Source organism: Sapajus apella, unplaced genomic scaffold (assembly GCF_009761245.1).
Source record: "Sapajus apella isolate SASKATOON/1434 unplaced genomic scaffold, GSC_monkey_1.0 scaffold7, whole genome shotgun sequence".
Taxonomy (NCBI): Eukaryota; Metazoa; Chordata; class Mammalia; order Primates; family Cebidae; genus Sapajus; species Sapajus apella.
Window position 1 is genome coordinate 44,198,217 of NW_022436947.1, and position 24,996 is coordinate 44,223,212.

At 33.2% G+C, this 24,996-nt stretch overlaps 1 protein-coding gene across 1 annotated transcript in view; it reads right to left on the bottom strand.

The window, feature by feature from the left end:
• Positions 1–24,996, bottom strand: part of SEMA3E (semaphorin 3E) — a 278,611-nt gene that overhangs the window by 17,870 nt on the left and 235,745 nt on the right. Inside the window, exons 7-16 of the mRNA XM_032276468.1 lie at positions 24,318–24,460; positions 23,127–23,241; positions 22,639–22,708; positions 19,784–19,928; positions 16,634–16,856; positions 14,052–14,143; positions 11,714–11,755; positions 10,004–10,170; positions 5,508–5,575; positions 3,816–3,955 (exon numbers count right to left, since the gene is read on the bottom strand). Coding sequence (XP_032132359.1) covers positions 3,816–3,955; positions 5,508–5,575; positions 10,004–10,170; positions 11,714–11,755; positions 14,052–14,143; positions 16,634–16,856; positions 19,784–19,928; positions 22,639–22,708; positions 23,127–23,241; positions 24,318–24,460 — 1,205 coding nt within the window. The remainder of the gene's footprint in view (positions 1–3,815; positions 3,956–5,507; positions 5,576–10,003; positions 10,171–11,713; positions 11,756–14,051; positions 14,144–16,633; positions 16,857–19,783; positions 19,929–22,638; positions 22,709–23,126; positions 23,242–24,317; positions 24,461–24,996) is intronic.

Here is a 24,996-nt window from a genome sequence, read left to right on the forward strand (position 1 = left end):
AGAGAGTTTTTATCTTGTACTGTCACATGACCTATGCCCTTAACTTTTTCAGATCTTTTTTCAAGTGTCACTTTTATGATGATCTTCTTAACGAGGTCATCATAAAAATGGCTACCCTTTTAAACTCCCAACTTCTCCCTATAATTTAACCTCCTTTGAATTTTTAAATCATTATCTGACATATTTAATAATATTATTATTATTGTCTTCCCATGTTCTCCCAAATATAAGTTCTATAAAGTATGACATAGTAAGTGCTTAATAAATAAATTCAAACAAATGAATAAAACATTTCTTTTAGTGAAAAAAAATCCAATAAAATAAGAAAGAATACTCTGAATTTTATATCTACATAGGCTCAAAGTGTGGGTCACATTTCCTTTGATATAGAGGTCATATTGTACCAATAGGCATATAGTAGAAGCTTGAAAAGGCAATTTAAGAATGGAAACACATTGATGTCTATACTGTGTGTGTTATATATAACAATAGTTCATGTCATCAGTGCTTAGAGTGGGGATGTTTCAAATTATAGGCAGGTTCTCTGACATGTGACAATGAGGCATAGTGGCTTTGCCATCAAGGCTGCAGCAGCATGCTTCATTCAACTCTGACAAAAAAAATCTATATAAGGATCAATCTGACATCAGGAGCATTTTTTAGAAATTGAATCCCAGAACTTCTGCCATAAAGTTTTCCATTTGTTCTATGTCCCAAAGCATCTGAAGCTGTATTTAGAATTTTTATTTCAGAAGATTTTGTGGTTTAGTAGAAATTACAGACACCTGGATTTGAACCTACTTTACTAGCTGCAAGTAACCAGGGAGTTATTAAACATTCTGTGCCTCAATTACCTCATCTATAAACCAATTCTTTATAATAAAAGGGTATATTTCATATACCCTTTTGTATATTTAAGAATGTATATGTATATGTATGCATATGTATATTCATATGTATATTCCATAAAATGCATATAGAACATATTGTACTTCGACAATGAATGTGAAACAGCACAGCTTTAGTTAGGAATACCTGAGTTCAAACGTCAGGTCTGTCACTGACTTTGTGTATAAGCCATAGCTCTGTGAGTTTTAGTTTCTGCATGTGTAAGATGAAGAAAATTATGACTAACTTGCAGTTGTGAGATCTAGAAATAACCTGGTACCTACTCACTTCCTGCTTGCAATAGGTACATATATATAACAGCCTCAGTTATCAATTCTGTTTTACTAAGTCTCTTTTCTCTCAGTAAATCACAATAATTGATTTTATATACATATATATATATATATATATACACACACATACACATATAGTCTTTTATATTTAATTTATATTTATAATTCATGGCAGCTTATTATGACATTAAAATTAATCAGATCTTCAAGTCAAGGGAAAATACTCCCTACGAAGTATCTAGAAAAGCAGGCTTTCAATAAACACTTACAGAATTAATAAAATGTATAGAGATTATATTTCATTTGCTTTATTTAAGAAAGCAGGAGTCGATAAAATGCATATTTGAGAGAATTACTATAATCCAGTGTTTAGAAAGTAGATAATTGATTTCCTTTCAGGTCTTTCTAACAATTCAGGTGTGTTTCTAAAGATTGATTCAATTTCTAAAGATTAATTTGGGCAAAAATATTATCCACATGGATATGTTGCTTCTGGATAACTCCAGAGGACTGAGTTTGAATCTGAACAAGCAGATATTACAGAATCAAAAATTTCAGTTAAATTAAGGGAAAATGTATATACTCTGTGGTCTGATAAATTAATGACTTCTCACAGTTTGTAGCATCAGAGATGAACCTTGATAAGCATTGTCAGGGGTACAAATAAAGATTTGATAAGAAAGTAATTATGTTTCACAAGAATGAGACATATAGATGTCAATAATGCAAAAAATGTTATTAAATAAAATTAAGAACTCACATGCAAAGTTTTTCTGCTTTGTGTGTACATCATGTATATTCAGACTTTAATAAAGTCAGCAATTTTGTGTTTTGTCCATTTTATATTGTGAATAAATCAATCCATATATTACTAGACCCATAAAAGCCAAGTATTAATATTACCTGATTATGACTAGATGCAGGGAGTAAAATTTGAAGCCCAAATATCAGCAAATATATTAGTTGGGGAAATTGAATGTACTTGAAAACAGGTACTAAAAATTATAGGAATGGAGAAGTAGATTATATCAACAATATGAGAAAGAACCTTATAATTGAACATTGATGGATACAGCATGTCAAATGATTTGGTAAAGTTTTCCCAATGAGGCAGATTATGATAAGTTCCAAATTAGAAACAGGACATACTGAGTGAGGAAAACCACTGATAAAAGAATTACTTCTTTGCCTTCTGAAGCCATTCGGCTTGGAGGAACTATGGAATATTACCAGGTCCTTTTCTGCCAAGGGAGTTATGAGGAATTTAAAAAGCCATTTCACTTCAGATCTGTGAAATGGAAAATACTTTAATACTAAATTAACAATTTAATTCAATATGCTATAACATTTGGACATGTGTTTATTTTTATGACATCATGAAGAGAATTTTCCTTTCCTGATTGCATTTCTATATTATTTCTAATGGCCTTTGTTAAGTTGAGGTGACTTTCTTTCTAAAACCTATCCAAAGAACCAAGGATTTACAAATTTAATTATTTCCCAGAATGTATGATTTTGAACCAAATATGTTGGGTTTTTAGTTCCACCATAGGCTAGGAAAAAAGGAATAAAAAGTCAAAGTGCTCCGCATTTGGAATCACTAATTTTGTGTTCCAATGACAAATGTTTAGTCTCCACTGCCAAAACAAGGTGAAGGTGATTCACTCTCTATCCAAAATGCACCTATTACCTCTTCTCTGTGACCAAAGGCAGATCTCTAGAACTTATTTTCATTATTCAACTTGCAAACTTTTCTTTACCAAAGATCATTTTTCAATATTCACCAAGTTCTTTTTCCCTCTAAAATATCCATTTCTACTTGTTATCTTTATAATTTCAGTTTTACAAAACTGAGTTCAAAGACCACATCACCACGAACTGCCTTAACTAACTGCTTATGTCCTGGTCTTCTTTATGCCCTGGACTCTTTCTATAGACAGCACTTGACTCACATTCATTTATCCAGTAACTGCCTCCTATTTTACATAAATGCTTTAAAGTGGCCTATCCTTCCATCTCTAAAAGCAGCCAAGTCATTCCTCTCCTATCATTTAGATGATTACAGAAATACAGTCTCCACCACTGCAACTGCTAAAAAGGATAAAAGAGCTGGGGCCTTTCCCTTGTTCCCAGTGGTCAAGAACCCTTGTGTCAATGTCTCATATATGACTGAAAAGCTTTCTTATATGACAGGCTTAATGTTGCAGCTGTGTTGTTATTCTAATTCTATTATGATTCATATGCCTAAGACATATGTGTTAATGGTAGTTAAGTTTGCTATTTCTCTACAACATTGCCTTGAGTGTCACAATTTAAGACTATCATTTTGACAACATGACCATAGTTATAAGTACCTCTCTTAAAAATTCCTATTTCCAAGATCCAAATTAATGATTTCTGTATATGTGTATAGCATATATATATTTACATAGTATATGCATATAAAATCTACATGTATATGTATTTACATTTTTATATGTATATAAATCACATAATAAATAAAACTAACTTTTAAAATAAGAAATGCATAGTAAAACAGCTAGCTTCATTTTTCAGCATCCAAATAAATAATCTATTTACCGATCACATACTATATGTAAAACACTATGGTGTGACTGTTCAGCTATGAATTACCTCCTCTTTTCCGGTCTCCTGTCCTTTCTGTACAAACCAGATAACTTTTGCTTGTAAAGATCGTGGGGTACATTCCAGCAAAGAACTGTTGTTCTCTATGCCATAAGCCAGATGTTCTTCAGTCTTATCCAAAGCATCCCCTACAACAGGAACATTAATGCCATCTTTGAGACTTAGATTTTACAAGTAAATAAAATTTTTAAACATTATTTAGATCCCTGCAGTAACATGATTAGCTCATTACTTATTGCTCATTTCTATAAAGGGCAATTTAAAGGAATTATTTAGCAAGAGTGGCATACCAAAATCTAGGCATGAAACAAGCAAGCAGGCTAAGGGGTGGGACAGAGCCGACAACTAAGAGTCTGATTCCAAAAGATGAGACGGGATAGTCAAGGCAGTGAGAAGTGTCAGTGTTAAACTCATGGAAAGTCTATTGCAACCTCTGCTGAGGGAAGAGAAAAGGAGCACCAAAGCACAGAATGAAATTCATGGTAACAAACAAAAGCAGAAACCAGAAATGCAGGCAAAATGCCACTACATAAACACAAATGTGAATGATATCTTGACAAGGGATTGAATTTATCTGGGTGTTGGGCTCCTGCAGTGAGAAGAGAATATGAAACTGAACTAGGGACTTCATGAAATAGAGCTTGATTGTAATCTATGTTTTGGACCAGGAAGGCTCTCACTGGACTTGAACTCAAATTTGCATACAGGCAAGTACACTTAGCTGCAGTAGGGAATAAAAGAAAGCAGGATTACTCTTTTTCTTTTTTAACCAAGACAAATTCAATAACTGGACCCCTGGACTTAGTTTTCCTATGCCTGAATCCTACTCACCTTCAGAACCAACCCCTAAACTTCCCTAAGATGAAAGGTCCTGCTTTTCTCTTGCCTGTGTTCCCAGAGGCTTGAGTCCTCCACTGAATCCTGGTCAGCCTGGGGTCCAGCATAGTGATGCTGGAGCACAGTTTCTGACTCTGTCTATAACCACTTCTGGTTCCTCATTTATGGTATCCCTTCTTCCTGTTACTTCCTAGTGAGCTCAGTGACACTAAATATAGCCTATTCAACAATCACCACCATAACAGAAAGACTCAGGAGAGTGTTAATAGAGAAATTCTGTCTTAACTTCCGTACTTTTGCCTAAAGATGAAATTTCCTCCGTTCCTTGCCCATCAGAGACCACCACCCTATCACCTTTTTTGAATCACCAACCCCAGCCCTACGCTTAGTCAACTTAGGTAAAAGAGTGAAAGCTTTTTCACTTTATCTATCTCAAAGCTTAGGAGATGGCTTGATACAAGTAATATCGGTTGATAAAATCCCCAGAAGCTACATAAGATGGTGAAGATATTCCCCAGTATGAGATAAAGCGGTAAGTCATATGAGTCACTATGGCATCTACCACCTAAAGTATGCACCATTCTTGTTCCAGGGTTTCTGTTTTAATAATTAGCTTAATAGCAAAGCTTGGTGGTGGTGCATAAAACTTATTTTCCTAATCATGTAAAATTAGATGTCAAATGTACAAAATTTTAACTACATGTGAGAGAAAAAGAATACTTCTCATTACATTGTTCTAGTATATATGAATCACAAAGAAAATAAAACTCTTTTAAGAAGTTTGCAGTTTATCTTCAATATATTCTCCAAGTAACCCAGGACAATTGATTTTCTATAGATTACCAACAAACTGTTGTCCAAAGCACTGCTGAGCTGCATTTCCATGCCGAACATCTTGTCTACGGAAACGCCTGAAAGAAAGTAAATGCATTTAGATGTTCATATTTCAATTTCCCAGGCTTTAAAATATAGCAAATTGCATTAAATATACAAGTAGTATTCTGCTACTGAAAAAAAGATCATTCATATGAAATAAGGATAAAAGCCAAGTTTCATAGTTTTTCATATTTCCATTATATGCTCTTCAGTAGTTAAGATCTATGTTATCCTGTTTTTAATTTACATAATTTTGAATTCTGGAAACTCAAACAACAATTGAATAAATTTCTCTTTACTTTTTGTTAAAAGTTTACTTCAACAAAAAATCTTCTAGTTTAAGAATGTCTCGAATGGTAAAGTATTTAGGCAAATAAAGACAATGGGATTTGAAGTAGAGTATTTAGTGAGTACAAAACAGTTATTTGGAGTATAAAACTCCCATATATAACAAAGTGCAAAGGAAAAAGGTGTTAGAATCCAAAATATTTTGCTCTATAGCCATTATAATCAATTAGTACAGAGTTTCTAAAAATAAGATATAAACTAATAATATGCTGTACTCAGCTTAGTATTCAGATATGGCATTGAGAAATTATATGGCTCTATTTGATGTGATGGTGTGTTATTCATGTTTAGCAGTATGTTGTGCATCTAGTGGGACTCAAGAAATATTAATATTTTCCCCCCAATCTGCCTAGTATAATCAGAGACATTTCTAGTATATTTTTAATTTCATAGATTGTTTAGATATGTAACTGAAAACAATACAATATTCTGTATCTGTGGAGAAATTCTAAACTATATATATTTATATATATCAAGCATTATATATATATATTTCCAGAATAGATATAATATATACAATGTTTTGAATATATATGATATTATATATATATATATATATATATATATAATTCTAGCATATGTAATATATAATGTTTTGACTATATATAAAAACAATCCTTTAAATATATAACATTTTATATACACATATATATAAAATGATATAATTTAGAAGCATTTTTCTGAGGGATTAAACCATGGGAATTATCATTAGTATTAATAGCATTGAAATTCTAAATCAAGATCTCTGAGATACTTAATTTAGTTTACGGATTAAAATGGAAGTATTACATAAAGGTGGAAAATATCACTTGCTTCTCTAATTCATGGCATTTCTTTAAGACTGAGGAAAAAACAGAAGGCAAAGCAGAAGTTTTACCCCGAAGGGTGATAGCATAGCTTCCAAAGTGACAATGAGATGCTTTAACCATATGCAATGATGAAATTTGGAAAAGTGAACCAGTTTCAATTCCCAATACCACCACTAATATTCTGCAAGATCTTATGTACATTTTTTCCCTTTCCTGGCTCTTTGGATCCTCCCTTGTAAAATAAAGGTGGCAAAATGACACCTAAAATCTATTTCAGTCTCTCTTTTTTTCATTCTAGGGTACACTGTTTATACATAACAATAATAGAGTGCTATTTCAAAAGATCAAATGCTTTCTCACACCGGAGTTCAGATCTTATTTAACAAATAAACAGATACTGAAAACTATGGTAGATGAATATTTGCAATCGATTTTTGGGATTATGACCTGTGTACAAAATATGTTTTAGCTTCCATATTATACTAGTATATACAGCTATGATACAACTAAAAGCAGATCTAGATGAGAATTAAAATGCTGTTGTTAATTCCTCATTTTGTTGAGCATTGCTTGTATATTGAGAACCTAAAGCCTGATGAGCAATAATGAATAATGGATAAGAATAAAATCAGTGAAATGAGAAATGGCTTCCACTTTGCAGAGATGATGTTGTATAAAGATTATTATACAAGTGATGTGAAGATAAGGAAGCTATAATCAAATAATTCTAGATAAGCAACATCCAGAACTGGGTGCACAAATATTGCTAAAAGTTATTGGAAACATATATTTAAAAAGAAAGATATCACATTCTCCAGCAAGGTTTCAGTTCATTTTATATTATCCCAGTATAGTTGTCCTTTATTCCTTTTCTTTAGTACGTGTGTGTGTGTGTGTGTGTGTGTGTGTGTGTGTGTGTGTGTGTGGAGGAGTTTCAGAAGGGTTGAGCAAAGTTGCTTTCATTCTCAAAGTTACATATTATTCTTATCTCTAGCCTCTCCTATAAATTTTTAAAGAGAATACTGGAAATAGACAAAATATAAGAGCAAGGGGAAGAAAAAGACCTAGCATTATAAACCACAATGTATTTTGGAAGATCATTTTAAACAAGTGGTTTGGATTATGAATTAATGTTTTTCCCCTGTTGACTCATTTTCACTCTGTGAACAGAAAAGTATTTATTTTAATGACCAGTTTTCAATTTCTGCTTCTATTCAGGTCTGAAGCAAAAACGATCTGCTATAAAAGCAAACCACTTTACCTTCATGTGTTGGAACTTATCCAAAAAGTTCTCCTCCAGGGGTGAGTGATGGTTCAAAAGAATTTGACACCACTGAAAGATCTCCATTACATGTCACTGAACTGAACTAATTCATTTATGAGCACAGCTTCTGACTCCTGCATTTCATGCCTTCTTGTCTACTACTTTTCTCCTTCACTTGACTTTTTCTAAGTAACTCTTTTTGTCCACCACATCTACTATGTTATCGAGCTTAGGGCTGTACACTGTTAAAAGATGCAACATATACTAAAAAACAATGGAAGCTGCTGAATTAAAATTCATGATCACTACTGCATGCCTAACACAAAACCTTGTCATTCATAAGCATTTGGTGCAAAGCTTATAAATATTTGTATTGTTGCTAATAAAAATAAAATAATGTTATTATTTGTGGTAAAATTCACATTCTACCCTCGTATTCTTCTATTATTTCACTCTTGACCCATGGTACTGCATGCTTTTCCCTAAGCATTCTATTTATTTGTACAGACAATTAATTCCCTTTGACTGGAATCATATATCTACCTTCCAGATTAAGTTCAAAAGTCATATTATTTTGAGAATCAAATAAAGTTTTATATGCATTGCTCTTAATCCAGTACCTCATCCATAGTAAGTGCTCAATAGCAAGCTACTACTTACTTTCATTATTTACAATTCCATTCTTCACTTTAGTTTCCAATTTCCTTTAGGCATGAGGTTATGATTATTTCTTCATAACCCTTGCACATAGTACACTAATTGGCTTAATAGGCAAATACACTAATAGTTAATATTTCCAAATAATTATATGACTATAGTCTTCGAGAATTGTTTTTAACATCAACAAGCATTCTGCAAAATCAATTAATTTGCTCAATTCTGTAACACAGTTGGTGAATTTAGCTCAGACATGTCCTCTCAAAGCATAATTTTACTATCTGCTTATTATATCATTTCTTAAAATACTCACTGGAGTGTTAATTTAGCTCAAGTAAAATTACCAAAATTTTGAATGAATGAAGTTTTAATGAGATTCTACTACATATCTGAACATATAAAACAAGAACTACACTAAATTGGGTTAAATTATATTCCAAAAAAGGTTTACAGAAATGCAACCCAAAGTTAAATAATAAAAATAACTAAAATTAATACAAACTGTTTTTCAGTAGGAAAATTATCTATACTTCTATTTTGTCTTTTATTTTGTCTTTGGTCATCTATTACAAGAAAGAAACTGCTTATTCTGTAAGAAATAAAAATACTTTTTCCTGAGGTATTTCCACAAAGAATGCACAACTTCATATGGCTTGAGTGAAGAGATATGCTTATTCTTCAAAATACTTAACTGCACCTCAAGATCTCTGCTTAAAGAATCCTGGGATTTACCTTCTGCAGGAAATGGCAATGACCTCACAGAATTGTAGACAATGGAGTTTGGAGGTCTTTAAGTACCTTTCATTTGTGTTGAATTAAATCACACATTTCATTAATTATACAGGTCATGCATTTGCCTAGGAGTTAAAATATTCACTTTCAAAATGAAATAAATGAAGACCAGCTGGTAGAAAGGACATGGGGCAAATGCAGGATGTATTTTAGAATTTCTTTATTTATTTTCTTTTTAAGCCTTTGAATCTTTCATGTGTGGTGGCTCACCATTTCCACATTTCCACTTTATCTAAACTTGTTTCATGTCTTGCAGCAAAAGTTTCAAAGGAGGGAAGAACTGACTCAAACCTGGGTGAAAAAATAAAAGGTCAACAGCATGTTCAGCTCCAGTCTCTATAAACAATAATTAACACAGGTATTTTCCAGAAAACTTCAAGCTTTCAAAGTTTCTATTATGAACAAGATATAACTATGATGATTTGTTTAAATAAAAATAGCTTGGTTATTTTTCATGGAATGTATGCAAAAAAGAAAAAGACAAAAAAAAAACAAAAACAAAAACAAGCAAACAAACAAAAAACCACCTCAGCATTAGGGTTATTAGAGTTTTCCTGAGCAAGGGAAATAATTCATCAGGTATCATGTCTCACCTTTTTGCATGTGTACTTGTTGGGTAATACCGGGAGCAGGATATGCCATCCCAGGCACAGTAAGGGTCTCGAGCCAGGCAGCAGTCAGCACAAGCACTTCCATACATGTCACAGTGATGGAATCTGACTTGAGCCACAGCAGAAGCAGATCCAATATATAGCTGTTGCTACAGAAATCAAAAAGAGGTCACTAGCAGCAATGGACAAAACTTTCACTGAGTTATTACACCTAGTTTTCACATTTGCACACAATCACCTCAGTAAAAATTCACTTAAATTATAGCAGTTTCAGGAGTTCTAGACCAGGCTTTGCCCAATGTGGTGAAACCCCATCTCTACTAAAAACACAAAAAATTAGCCAGGCGTGGTGGTGGACACCTGTAATCCCAGCTACTTCGGAGGCTAAGGCAGGAGAATTGCCTGAACCTCGGAGGTGGAGGTTACAGTGAGCCAAGATCGTGCCACTGCACTCCAGCCTGGGAGACAACAGTTAAACTCCATCACACATAAAAATTATAGCAGTTGTTCAATATAGGTAATAGAATATTTATATTTTCATTTCTCTAAAATTTGAGATATGTTCATAGACATAAATGCAGGAGTACCAAAATTGCTAGACTGAACTTGACAACAACTCAAAAAGCTGTGTTCATTGTCTTGCATTATCCAACACTGCAGATCTTTCTTTAAAGAACTGTGGAAACAGCTGAGTGCAGTGGCTTATGCCTGTAATCCCAGCACTTTGGGAGGCTAAGGCAGGTGAATTGCTTGAGCCCAGGAGTTTGAGACCAGCCTGGGCAACATGGCAAAACTCTGTCTCTACAAAAAATACAAAATTAGTTGGGCATGGTAGCACACGCCTGCTGTCCCAGCTACTCGGTAGGCTGAGGTAGGAGGATGACCTGAGCCTGGGAAGTTGAGGCTGCAGTGAGCTGTAATTGCACCACTGGAACTCCAGCCTGGGTGACACAGTGAGACCCTATCTCAAAACAGAAAACAAATCTCCAGGAATAATGAATAAGAGATTTGGAAAGTAAATGACCTTTTAAATATTGACATATAACATTTAGAAGAATGATGTGTATATCTATCTATCTATCTATCTATCTACAGAACAAGTAGCTGAACATTTAGTATCATATCTTTCCTTTTGCCTGAACATGATGAATTATTTATAAATAAATTTGGGGCAGTATGTACAACAAGTGTTTCTAAAGAAGTTTATATTAAATGATTTCAGTGAAGTAAAAAGAGGTGTGTTTCATTGCATGCTCTTGGATTATCATTGTTACAATCGTTTTCGAAAAGTAGTATAGAAGTAAAACTACTCTCATCTACCTTTCCATAGAGATAGAAAATGAAGACATGTATTAAATGTAAATCACGACATACTTTTGTCAGTGCCAGTCAATGGACATAAAGTTTCAGTCAAACAAGTTTAATAAGGTTTAGAGGTCTGCAGTATAACACTTTACCTATAGTCATTAAATATGTATTGTACACTTAATATTTTGTTAGCAGGGTAGATCACATGTTCTTACTACAATAAAATAAAGTAATAAAAGAAAAATAAAACTGTAATAAGTTCAGATATAAGCACATATCCCTTGACCTTAGCTTACATATAGAATATGCACAGGTACACATACACACAGACACACACACACACACACACACACACACACACACAGAGAGAGAGAGAAAACTTACTCGCTTCGAAGAAATCTCCATAGAAATAATAGGAACGGGATCCTGAAATTTTAAAAAAGGTTTCATTTTTTAGAAAATAATATAAAAACATTTACCTTAATATGCTGGTAAATTCCTGAAAATACGTTAGCTATGTAAGTGGTTCTGTGTTAAGTACTCTACAGCTTTCATTTTAATAAATCAATATGCAAATACAACTAAAATACAGCTTTAAAAACTTTTTTTTTCTAATGAGGTGGGCAGATTTGCAGATGAGAAGAGCCATAGGTGATATAACCAGCTTACTGTTTGTCTCTTGAATATGGTTTTTGTATTTGCATTTGAATATTACTTGTGCTTTGGGAACTCAAGTATCTTTAAATAAAGTAAAAAAGTCAGAATGTTCTTTCTATTACATAATTGAACCATTAAAATGACACCAGTGTGTCTTTCAGTAGGTGTTATTGCTAATAAACCAGGTGATCTTTAATCATTTAAACCCAAACCTAAACAAAATATTTTTCTGTTGGAGTGATCATGGTGAATCACAATTAACTCAGGATCCTTTGAACAAGATGAATAACCTGATTTTCTTAGAACTGCACCAGAGGAAGGACAATTTATACCATAGCTTTGAGAATCAATATGTTGTTTTAGGATTGTGAAGGCCAGTCCACCCCTAAGAAAAACAATAAACTCAGATCATCTACGCAAGTGGAAAACCACAGGCAGGTGAAATACACTCTGGGGATGATTATCCTTTGAAGAACTGTTTTCTAAAAGGGAACATTTGATCCTCTATGTCAGTGTTTTGTTTTTTTTTTTTAATTTTAAACTACAGAATCTTTATGCTTTTATACATTTATTCATTTATTCAGAACAGGCAGCAATGTTCTTAAGAGTTTACATGAACAAAACACTGTGGTGAGTAAATATTAAACACATTTCATTTCATAACATGAAATGAAATCTTATATAGAGTCCCAGAGTACAAAATAAACAAAAGCATAGCTGCTCTGGTTGATATAGGATGGTGGTTAGTTTTGGGTGTGACTCTAGGGAATCTGCACTCTAGTACAGTAAAGGCAAAATGTACTGCTTTTTATTTATAAAATCTTTTCCATATACCCATTATAAACATATATAGTCAATCCTTGTTATTCACAGATTCTGTACTTGCAAATTAACCTACTTGCTAAAATGTATTGTATCCCCAGTATCAACACATTGTGTGTTTTTCACTCATGGACACCTGCACATTCAGAACAGCAAAAAAATGGAGTCACAGGACATGCACATTCCCAGCTGAGATGAAACAAGTTGTCACTCTGCCTTCTTGTTTCAGCTTTCTTAGTGTAAATAAGTATGTTTTTCATGGATTATGTAGTGCCAAAGTTGTCACATGTCTGTGCTTTTTGTTGGTGTTTTGTTTTTTTAAATGGCCCCCAAGCATAGTGCTGAAGTTCTGTTTAATGTTCCTAAACTCAAAAAAGCTTCACTGTGCCTTAACATTGAAAATTCTTTCCTTAGATAAGCTTCATTCAGGCACGGATTATAGCGCTGTTGGCTGTGAGTTCAATGTTAATCCATCAGCAATACATATTAAATAAGGTGTCTTTAAACACAAACACACATAAAAGAAGGTTATGAATTGATCTGTTGACAATTATAATTAGAAATCTGCTGGAACATAACCCCTTGTTTCCCACAGGAGCAGTGATCAATATTCAATAGTTCAGTGTTATAACCACTTTCAAAGCCAAAACTGCTGCAAATGATATGGCTTGATGTGTGTGTGCTGGGGGAGGGATTGTATAAGTGCATGCGTGGTGTATATATATGCACACACACATATATACACACATGCACCTATGTATGTGTGTATCTGCATATGTAATTGTTTTTTCATGTCTAATCTTTTCATTATCATTTTCTATTGTTTTTCTTTTTTAGTAAATTCTTTGTATAATTGATGCACTTAATAAAAAGCAGTATGCTTACCTTGCCACAATGTTCGCAATATGAAAATGTATTATTTTTTCTCAGCATTAATAGTACATTTGTACAAGATGTGATTGTAATACTGGCTTTGAAAATTATACGTAGTATAAATGTTATTTGTTTATAGTCACAGTTTATTCACTGAAACTTTTTCCATGCTAAGTATATATTGACCTCTCAGTTGAAAAGTCTGTAAAAATCAAATAGATGCATTAAAATTTGAAATAATTATTCACTTATATTAGCTCTGAATCCACAACACACCTGTTGTTAAAAAATGGACATAATATCTTTCCTATTTACATCTCACTTGTAGTTGTAATGCATAAATTTGGTCTGTATTTTTTACTTTAAATACCTTGAATATCTGAAGTTCTTCTAGAATTACTTCTTCCATTGATTCCATTTCCTGGTTGTAAATTGTGATTACTTTCAGCACAATTCCATTATCTACAAGAAAACGAAACAAGAAATAAACTAGAAGCTATATCACAGTCTGGTTTTCAAAAAATTAAAATCCATGTAGCTGGCTGGGTGAGATGGCTTATGCCTATAATCCCATCACATTGGGAAGCTGGGGCAGGGTGTATCTCTTGAGGTCAGAAGTTCAAGACTAAGCTGGCCAACATGGCAAAAACCTGTCACTACTAAAAAGACAAAAAAGAAAAATTAGCCAGGCATGGTGGTGAGTGCCTATAATCGCAGCTACTCAGGAGGCTGAGGCAGGAGAATTGCTTGAACGTGGGAGGCGGAGGTTGCAGTGAGCCAAGATCATGCCACTGCACTACAGCCTGGGTGACAAAGAAGCCTTGATCTCAAAAAAAAAAAAAAAAAAAAAAAGGAAAAAGTAGTGACTATAAATTCAAATAGGATTTGAAATCCAGAAGCATGAAACATTTTAATCACTGCCAGTTTAAAACAATATGATGACTTATAAACTCATATTTTTAATAGCAAAATTAATTTTATATGCCTGGCCAGAAAAGAAGAGGAAATAATAATTATTTCAAATAGCTGGATCCAAAAATCCAATCACAGATTTAAAAATCAAAATATCTTTCAGAATTAATAAAACATAAGAAAGATGCCAAATTATTCTAGCTACTTTTTCTGTGATGCATGATGCAAGAAAATTTTTTTACTGAAAGCTACTTTAAACATGGTGTATATGGCAGAACAAATAGATGCTTGATACTTCTGGAATTCTCAGGAATGACTTTGATCAATATGACAAGCAGGTATTTCTAAAAACATTCTTGGACTGGCATATATGGTTTCTCCTTTCCAGGGTATTTACAAATAACAAATTAGGTTAGTACAAAAGTTATCATGGTTTTTGTCATTAAAGTAATAGCAAAAAAACCGCAATTACTTTTGCACCAAACTAATACTTTAATTATTTTTATCAAATATTATTATGAAACTTTTAAAAATTTTGTTAGTAGTCACTATGAGTCAATTTATGACCAAGTAATTTAAAGTTTGTTGAAGAAATCTGACGACATATTAATCTTGAACTCACAGTGCAGAGCACATTATTAACTTCCTAAAATGAATGAATAAAATACAGCTTGTACCAGAGATCAATTCCTAAGAATAAGATAGATGTTTTCATGCTTAAATCTTTGCTTTTAAAAACAACAAATGGCTGGGTGCAGTGGCTTACGCATGTAATCCCAGCACTTTGGGAGGCCAAGGCGGGCGGATCGCCTTAGGTCAAAGTTTGAGACCAGCCAGACCAACATGGAGAAACCCCATCTCTACTAAAAATACAAAATTAGCCAGGTGTGGTGGCACATGCCTATAATCCCAGCTACTCTGGAGGCAGAGGCAGGAGAATCGCTTGAACCCGGGAGGCAGAGGTTGCTGTGAGCTGAGATCACGCCATTGCACTCCAGTCTGGGCAACAAAAGCAAAACTCCAACTCAAAGAAAAAAAAAAAAAAGGACTATTGGAGAAGCCCAAGCACAAATATTAATATTAATATTACATCCTGTTTCCTGATCTGGGCTTATTCCAATATTTCTTCGGAATTATATATCTATGATTAAAGTCATGTATGTTAGAATGCTCACTTCTCTAAAGATCAACTATGCTAGCAATTACTATGCTAAATAAAAAGAATCATTTTAAACATTTTAAAAATGATTATAGGATTTTAAAACACTTCAAAGAATTTGCCACATACTACTCTGGAGGCTGAAAGATTTTAAGTTCTCTTTTACAAGTTAGATCTAATGTATGGGTTAATTGAAATTACACATTTATTTGAAAATGCCACTTTTAGCATATTTATCATACTTTATTAATACAGGATATTATGGGTAACATTTGGCCTGCTTGGTACAAATGTTTGATCTTGACGTGGACTCATAAGGATTAATATGTTTATAGATTTAGGTGAAGTTATTGTCCGAAGTTCCAAGTTGTTTACAAAATCTCCAGGACTCACTGAACAAAGGCAGTAATAAAGGTAGGAAACTGACAGAACCATTCTTGCTATGACATTCTACTTCCACTATGAGAACTTCTATTTGGGACCAACTTTGTTCATTAACATCTATTATTCATTTCTTCACTTATTCATTTATTGATGCATACGAAGTACTGATTATGTATAATGAATTATCTGCCATACAAGCACCAAATCCTCTCTTTGGTAGCTTTAATATTTCTCATATCTGAAACAAACCACATATTATTTTGGTCAAACCATGACACTCCTGACAATGAAAGTGATAATGTTCCCAGACAATTGGCATAAACTCTTACTATTGCAGTCACATGAGGTCTCTATTTCATTCTTTTTCATTTGGATTAGCAGTGTGAAATGGGTTAACAATGAACAGATTTGTTGATAGGTGCTTTTAGAAATATTATTAAAATTACTTAATTTAAAGGTCAATTTAAATGCCTCTGAGTACTTTCTCATCTCCGTACCTGTCCCAATAAACAAGACATCATATTGGCCATCTTCAGCTTCCACTCGATCCACTGCTATTTGTTTCAGATTATATTTTCCATCTGTTTTTACCAAGATTGGTTTTTTATGGGCAGGTTTTATGGCATGGTACATTAGTGGATGATTTCTTGCAAATCGGATGGTATCATCAGGATAGTCCCTGGTGGTTCTGTATCCCCCTCCATTTACTGTGCTGGCACACTGAAAAACAAGTGGATTCGATCATTCTTTTTGCCTTACACGTAAAGAGAAAATGTATAATCAATTATGAGAAGAATCAGAAAAACTGATGTCAAATTGTCAATTGTGCATTTAGAAATAAGTAACCATATATTTTTCTTTTTAACTTTTATTTTAGGTTCAGAAGTACATGCAGCACTAGATATACAGAAAAACTAGAAAAATTTTGGAAAAGGGAAGTATAGTTAATATCAAGACAACTTTTGGGGGTGGTAAAATTTTTAACATCAATATATATTTACATTACTTTTTCTGATTTTGAAATCTGGTTTTTGTGATATAAGTTAAATTTTGAAGGGAAATAATCTATTGTTCATACAAAAGAAATCTCTTTGTTGTGCTGAAACTTCTAACTAAGAATCACAGCTGTACCAAATAGCCTTACCATTACTAAGTCTATGATAATATGATCAATGATGGTTCTGTTTGGCTCACTGACTATAGAATTTTTGTGCTGTTACATGAAAACCTATTCAGATGTTATCACTGCTAATTATCAATGGCATAAAAACACTCTCTATTTACTATAATCTATATGAATTTGTGTTTGTTAATGGATTTGACAAAATAAACCAGGAAAACAAGAAATATGTACTATACCATGCCAATTTTTAAACCACTGGCTATAAAATTAAATATTCAACAGTGGCTTAAGTTACTCATTGGAAAACCTTTAAATGTGTTGATTCATGCTTTTTAGTAAGTGCTCCCTTATTTTATGTATTTTCCTCCAGAACTAGCAGCAATTTCAATGATTGTCTTGATAAAAATTTTCCACTTTATAGTATAAATACAGTAGTTTAGTAATCTGATTCCACAAAGAGGGCATTGATAATGGTGTGGTTTTAAAAATCAGACCTTATTTCCTAATTTGGTATGGATTTTTCACTGGAGTGTACTTTCACGATACATAATTGGAAACATTTTGGACTAGCTTGGAAGCAGTTCCATAACCAGTAACTTCCTCCAAATCTCCTTTAAGACCATGTGGTTTCAAGAAGCATTTCCAGCAAAACCACAGGAGTAGGTTTTCTCCATTTAAAATTGTAATTTCAATCAATAGAATGAAATAAAATATACTCTGTGTCTCTCTGGAAGTCATAATTTTAAGCTAGTGAGAGAGTGTGATTAAAATGGTAAAGTCTTAACACTTGTTAATGGAGGTAAGGTTTGTTTCCACTTTGGGTTTTGGCTCTACAAAAACAGTTTCTATTGACTTGCAAGTAATTGTGGAATCAGTATAGTGATGGGATTTCACCAGCTGCTTGTAAGAGTGTAGATGTTGACTTGTGTGACAAGTTAAATGTTTGCTCTCCAAAGCTCACAGAGCACATACAATGATCTAAAGTTTTTCCAACCTAGTTGCACATGGGATGAATGATACAAAATCATCATCTCATCATCACCATTGCTATCATCACCACTTTTAGCCTTGTGTGCTAAAAGCGCAAAAGTCTGCATGCCTAGCTAACAAGAATCTTAGTAGTACAGTTCAGAGGCATGTGGTAGAACTTTTGTACCCTAGCAATACTTTTGTATTGGCATTTCTTTCCTAAGGGGCCAGCAAAGATGGTAAATGAGATGCTATGTATTCTGAGGAGGTAGAGAAAAAAACTTTTTTTTTAGATTTCCTACAATAAGAAGGAGACAGTTTGGCCTAGGGAATTTAGGGCTGATTCTAACATTAGGATATAAAAATTTGGTGGCATTCTCCTGCTTGAAATTATATGTGGCGCTAACACCACTGAAGAGGCTGAGAAATATGATGCTCATGTTACTGAATGTTTCTGTGTTCACAAGTACTTTTTTTAAATTGCATTTTAGGTTTTGGGGTACATGTGAAGAACATGCAAGATTGTTGCATAGGTACACACATGGCAGTGTGGTTTGCTACCTTCCTCCCCATTACCTGTATCTGGCATTTCTCCCCATGCTCTCTCTCCCCAACTCCTCACACCCTGCTGTCCTTCCCCTATTTCCCCCCGACAGACCCCTGTGTGTGATGCTCCCCTCCCTGTGTCCATGTGTTCTCATTGTTCAACGCCCGCCTATGAGTGAGTACATGCGGTGTTTGATTTTCTGTTCTTGTGTCAGTTTGCTGAGAATGATGGTTTCCAGGTTATGACACGAACTCACCGTTTCTTATGGCTGCATAGTACTCCATGGTGTATATGTGTCACATTTTCCCTGTCCAGTCTATCATCGATGGGCATTTGGGTTGGTTCCAGGTCTTTGCTATTGTAAACTGAGCTGCAATGAACATTCGTGCACATGTGTCCTTATAGTAGAATGATTTATAATCCTTTGGATATATACCCAGTAATGGGATTGCTGGGTCAAATGGAATTTCTATTTCTAGGTCTTTGAGGAATCGCTACACTGTCTTCCACAATGGTTGAACTAATTTACACTCCCACCAACAGTGTTAAAGTGTTCCTATTTCTCCATATCCTCTCCAGCATCTGTTGTCTCCAGATTTTTTAATGATCGCCATTCTAACTGGTGTGAGATGGTATCTCAATGTAGCTTTGATTTGCATTTCTCTAATGACCAGTGATAATGAACGTTTTTCATATGTTTGTTGGCCTCATGTACAAGTACTTTTAAAAATTAAATTTTAATTGCTGTTACTTAGCCAAAATATTGATAATAAATATATTTTGTAATGCTACTTTGTCTATTACACATTCTTTTTATTAAATAACAAGCATAAAACTTGAGATCTGAAATATTTCTTTACTACACGCACTTTTCACCAAGCATACTTTTAGGTTTAGAATTCCTTAATTGTTTAATTACAAAGTCTTGTAAAGCACATGAAACAGTGAACAAAATATTACCAGAAGAGTCCTTAAAATAAGAATTATTTGTTACATAAGTAAACTTACAGAACCAGGCCTTGGATAAGGGACTTTTCCTTCATAGACTGACCAGTGGTATTCAGGTCCTTCCTTATGTGCGTAGGGTCCGTTGAAGACTGCCCGAATGCTAGACATATGATAGACACATATAGCATGCCCTCGAAAAACATTACTGAAAATACAAAACAGATAATTATTATTCTGGAACTAACTAGCAGGTCACTTAGCCAAACACTCCAGCCTACAAAGAGAAGAGTCAAGTCTTTTGGGTAAAGTAGTTGTAATTTCTGTAAGCAAAAAATATTCTAGATATGTTAACTATTGCAATATTTCAAATTTTGAAACTCTAAAACTTAACATTTTCTTAATTGCCTACTTAATACAACTGAAAAAGGCACTGTTAGAATGACAAAAATAATGTTACTTATTTTAAAAGCTGGTATTGTGTTTTATATTTTTTTGTTAAGGGAGATCTGGCCTTCTTATTAACAAAGACTTATTCCCAAGTTGAATTACTCATTTAGGTATTATCTCCTTTTACGTTGTTCTATCTTCAAAGTAGACAGTGTTTTCTCACTCATTATGCAGTTACTATTGCTACAAATTCTATTAAGATGTATTAAATTTATTAATGTATGTGACTTCAAGAACAATTTAAAGTCTTATGAAAATTTAAGCCTTTTTTTTCCATTTTTTAGCTGGGTTCATATAGACATTAATATGCTTGTATATTTCTTCCTCCAGGCACCAAAAAGTATCTATAGTAAAAAGATTACTGGACTGCATATGTTAAGCATGAGAAAATTTCATTGTATAAAAATTAGGTCTCTCATCTCCAGAACTAACAGCAAGCAAAATAATTTTCTTGATTAAAATTTCTACTTGACAGGATAAAGGCAGTAGTTGACTAACTATGGCAAGCTTCATTGAAGGCATTTGTAATCAGAGTCTACAAAAGAACATTTTTAAAGATTATTTTTAAAACAGTCTGGCCATATTTCATAATTTAGCATGAACTGAATGAATTTTAATGTTATCAGATTCTCTGTATTTTAAGAATCCAAATAACTAATGTTTGTGAAAGTGTTTTGCAAAATTCAAAGTTCCATATAAATAAAGTTTCCTACATTCTGAGACACCTGTAAAACAGAAGTTATATTACTGTCCTACAGCACCAATTTACAGATCTTATAACACACCTTGAAGCAATTGGAAATGCCTAGGATACAGGGAACACTTGAGATAGTCTCCTAACTGAAGTAGTAGCACACCTTTGATCACCATTCTGCAAATGTCAAGCCTTATGTCAGGTAACAGCTGGGAAGCTTTTGTTCTCAGATTTATATAAATTAAACAGTCAAAACAGAAATTACAGTAGAAAATCATGTGTTATGTTTGATTTCTCAGAAAGTGCCCTTATGCTATGATTTAGGAAAACAGCTTATAATCTGATCTTATTAACCCATAGAAAAACTATACCGATTATTCCATGGCTTAAATTTATCATATAAATCCACTGAATTATCAGGCAATGTATGAATTATTCACAGCATAAGAAATGAGTTGAAGCTTAAAAAGTTAAGTATTCTCCATGTACTGTGATCACTACCAACTTACATTAACTATTTTTCTTTGCATCAAAGAATAATTGATAGACAAATTGTTTCCATGTTTCTCTGTTGAAGGAAAGGTCTCTTTGCAACAGCAGGGTTCTTGTCTAAAGAGATGTATTATATTCTTGTCTAAAATGAGCATTAAAAACCACCTGCTGAAAAATAAAAAACTAAAGCTGTGTGGAAAGACCCCACGTAAACACAGTATACATAATTATGTGGCAGTTTATGGCTTATACAAAGTAAAAGAGAAATTCAGTAATATTGTTCTGACCCTGTAAAGATAACTGAGGTATATTCTTCTTTATTTTTTACCCCAGTCATTTCACCTACACTATACCTTATCTAGAAATATACTCAGGAAATTGTGTATATAACCTTATAACAAAAACTGATTCTAATATTTTTATTTGTGTATCAAAGCCCATGAAATAATATTTTACCCATTTTTATAGCACTTTACCATGGTACAAAATACAAAAACATAAAAGGGAAAACAAAAGGTTATGTATCTTAAACTTGAGCAGCAAATTTAAAAGATAGAGAGCAAATGATGAACATGTGTTCACTGTGAATCAACATAGGAGCAGGAAAAGCAGAATAAAGGAGTGAGAAGAGTGATCTGGGACTAAGAAATCAAGGAACTTTTCTTGGATATGGCAATTGATAAGTATTGGAGAACTGATTTAAATCAGTATTGGAGAAGAAAGTCATTTCAAGCAAGATAAGTGAATAAATAAAAACATCGTAATGGAAACTAGCAAAGCAGACACTGACTGGCATCTGTCAAGGCATTATCTTCTCAAAACCAGACCATCAGTGAACTCAGAGGGAAAATATCCAGAAGTGAGTGAGTAACAGCTGATATAGAAGCCTGAAGGCCTGGCTTGGAAAACTTTATATGATGAATAAAGAAATTATCCTAGACTTTTACAATAATAACACATTGTAAGAACTGATATCTTATGAACTGTATGTGGGAAAAATAATCACTGCGTTTTAGATTAGAGAGTGAAGAGATTAGGATACTGAGCACAGGGGGATTCTGGGTACTACACTAAAACAGGATTTGGATTGCGATTGAGCTTTGGAAAATGAAAGTACATTTGCAAACATTGGAGAATAAAGATCAACTGGTGACTTATAAAGACTAGAAAATGAGAACAGCAACTGGGTTAACAGTCTTTCAAGTTACATATACCAAGAAGGAAGAGTCCAGTGAGGTATCTCTTGATTTATATTGTTTTACTGACTGTATAAATTTCTCACCTGGTAGTGTTAAAGAGTCCAAATATCACTGGATTCTTATGATCTCTGGTAGGTAGCAAGAAAATGTCCTCTGAAAAATTAAAGACCATTCCATCACTTAGTATTGTTAGCTCTCTTTACATGCAAAGACAATGTGTTGACATAAATTTGTTTAGAACCCAATATAGATGTATATTTTCATATACAATCATACAACCATGACCAAGTCTTAACAGAGCCAATCCTTCAGCTGCTCTGGGTGGCCTTGAGCTGAACAACAGGAAGGAACCAGACACTGACTCTAAGCTAACAAGATGAGCCTATTTTTGTTCTTGCAATTTCTTTTCCCCCAGCATGTGGGCCTGGCCAAAATGAAAAGAACAGAGACTTGCTCTGTGTTAGATAGAGGTCAAATACACAGAAAGCAAGTTTTCTATTTGTCCTAGAGGTAAAGTTACAAAGAAGCATATACACAAAAGAGCAAATTTAATTCACCTAAAAACATTTACCTAATTCATCAAAATATGTGTCAATTCTATTTGTTCCCGGTACTGAGCAAACCAGTCTGGCTTTTAGGAAAGTGCTCCACTTATTCACCAGTATTCTCTGCCCTCCTATATCATTCTGTGAAAAACAAAAGGAGGTAAATAGGTACCCTAAAGAATTTTGACCAATCATAGATTTTGTGTTATTAAACATGCAGATGCTAAGCGTTATGACTTTTTTATTTAACTAGGAAAATTTGACATAATTCTCAAGTAATGTCAAACATGCAATTCCCCACAATTTTTCTTTTGTTTTTCTGTCTTCATTCTGCCTTGTCAGTGTGCTTGCACCCTGATATATTAAATATATTTTGCAGATATTAAACAATATTAAAACAGAAATATCTTCCAAATATAATAGTGGAGAGATACAGTAATCATGATTATTACTTTATTTGTAAACAGTCTGCCTGTCTTAGAAATATAGAAGCATCCCTTTCTTTTCTTCCTTTAACAAAGGAAAAAAGCTTTCAAGAAAGTTTGAAATACATACACACACGCACACGCACACACACACACACACGTCTATACTATACATGTATATACATATAGACATACACCACGCACACAATATACATATATGCATATATTTAAATATGTGTAAATTTATTCTTAAACATCTTATGTTAAATGCCAAGGTAACTTTACATTTGTAATTTTATTAGATTAGTTCAATATATGTTGCTACTCCTACTGGTTTTAAATGGTCCCAAACAACCTCTCTAAATATTCAATAAACCAGAGATGGCTTTTTAAAATAACCCTAACCAACCAAATTATTCAAACATAGCTATGTATATTATTTGTACTGTGTACTAAAGGAATAAAAAAGATTTTCATTAAACTCATTAAGAAAAATAAAGTTCAAACTTCTGCATGGGAAGAGGAATAGTCTAATTATAGACTATTTCTTCTTGGTATGGCTTCAAAAACGGGGAAAATCATACAAAATACAAGTTTCTTTTAAGATACATCTTTTACTAGATATGAGATGTAGAGGTTGGTATAGTAAATATCAATGGTAGAGAGTCTATAGAATTCTAGAATTCTACAGAGTACTGGAAGATATTTAAAAGTAGAAACTTACTGTAAACTTAATAAAGGCCTGACCATAAATTGTGATATAAGCAAGCATAATGAGAGAGAAAGTCTCACCACACAGAGCCGCCCCACCCTGGCGTAAATTGTGTGGGCATTGTCTTCTGCCTCCAGTGCCTTTTCAGTAAAAAAGAAATATACTTTGTTGTCATCTCTGTCTTCATTGTCAGGAATCATGTATGAACCTACAAATTTTGGTTCTATAGGAACAAAATATAGGAGAGAAAGTGAAACAGATATTACAGCAAAATGCTAATAAGTTATTCCAATAAATTATACATCATCTGAATCCTTCAGTTTAACTTGCATTATTTCATAAAAGAAATATTTTTATTGAATTTTTTTAAACACGATGAAGAAATCTCTACTTTATTTGCATATTAACAGCCATTTTAGAAATATTACAAGAATATTTAATTGGAAAATAAAAGAATCCAGGAGAAAAGAACAATTTCAAACAACATGCAATGCGAACTTAAAATGCATTCAGGAACAGATTGTGAGCACGGTGAAGACAATCTATAAATTTCCTCCCATTGTAGGTAAAAATGAAATCTACGTATAAGTAACATATTAAATAAATAAAGTCACAATAAATAAATGTCTTATTATTTTAATTCATAAATTATCTACAAGTAGAGCACACAGATCATTTTAATTTCAAAGTAGAAAATTTATATTACATTTTTCTGACTGTAGTCCAAGAAATTTGAATAAATGATCTTTGATATGGTAT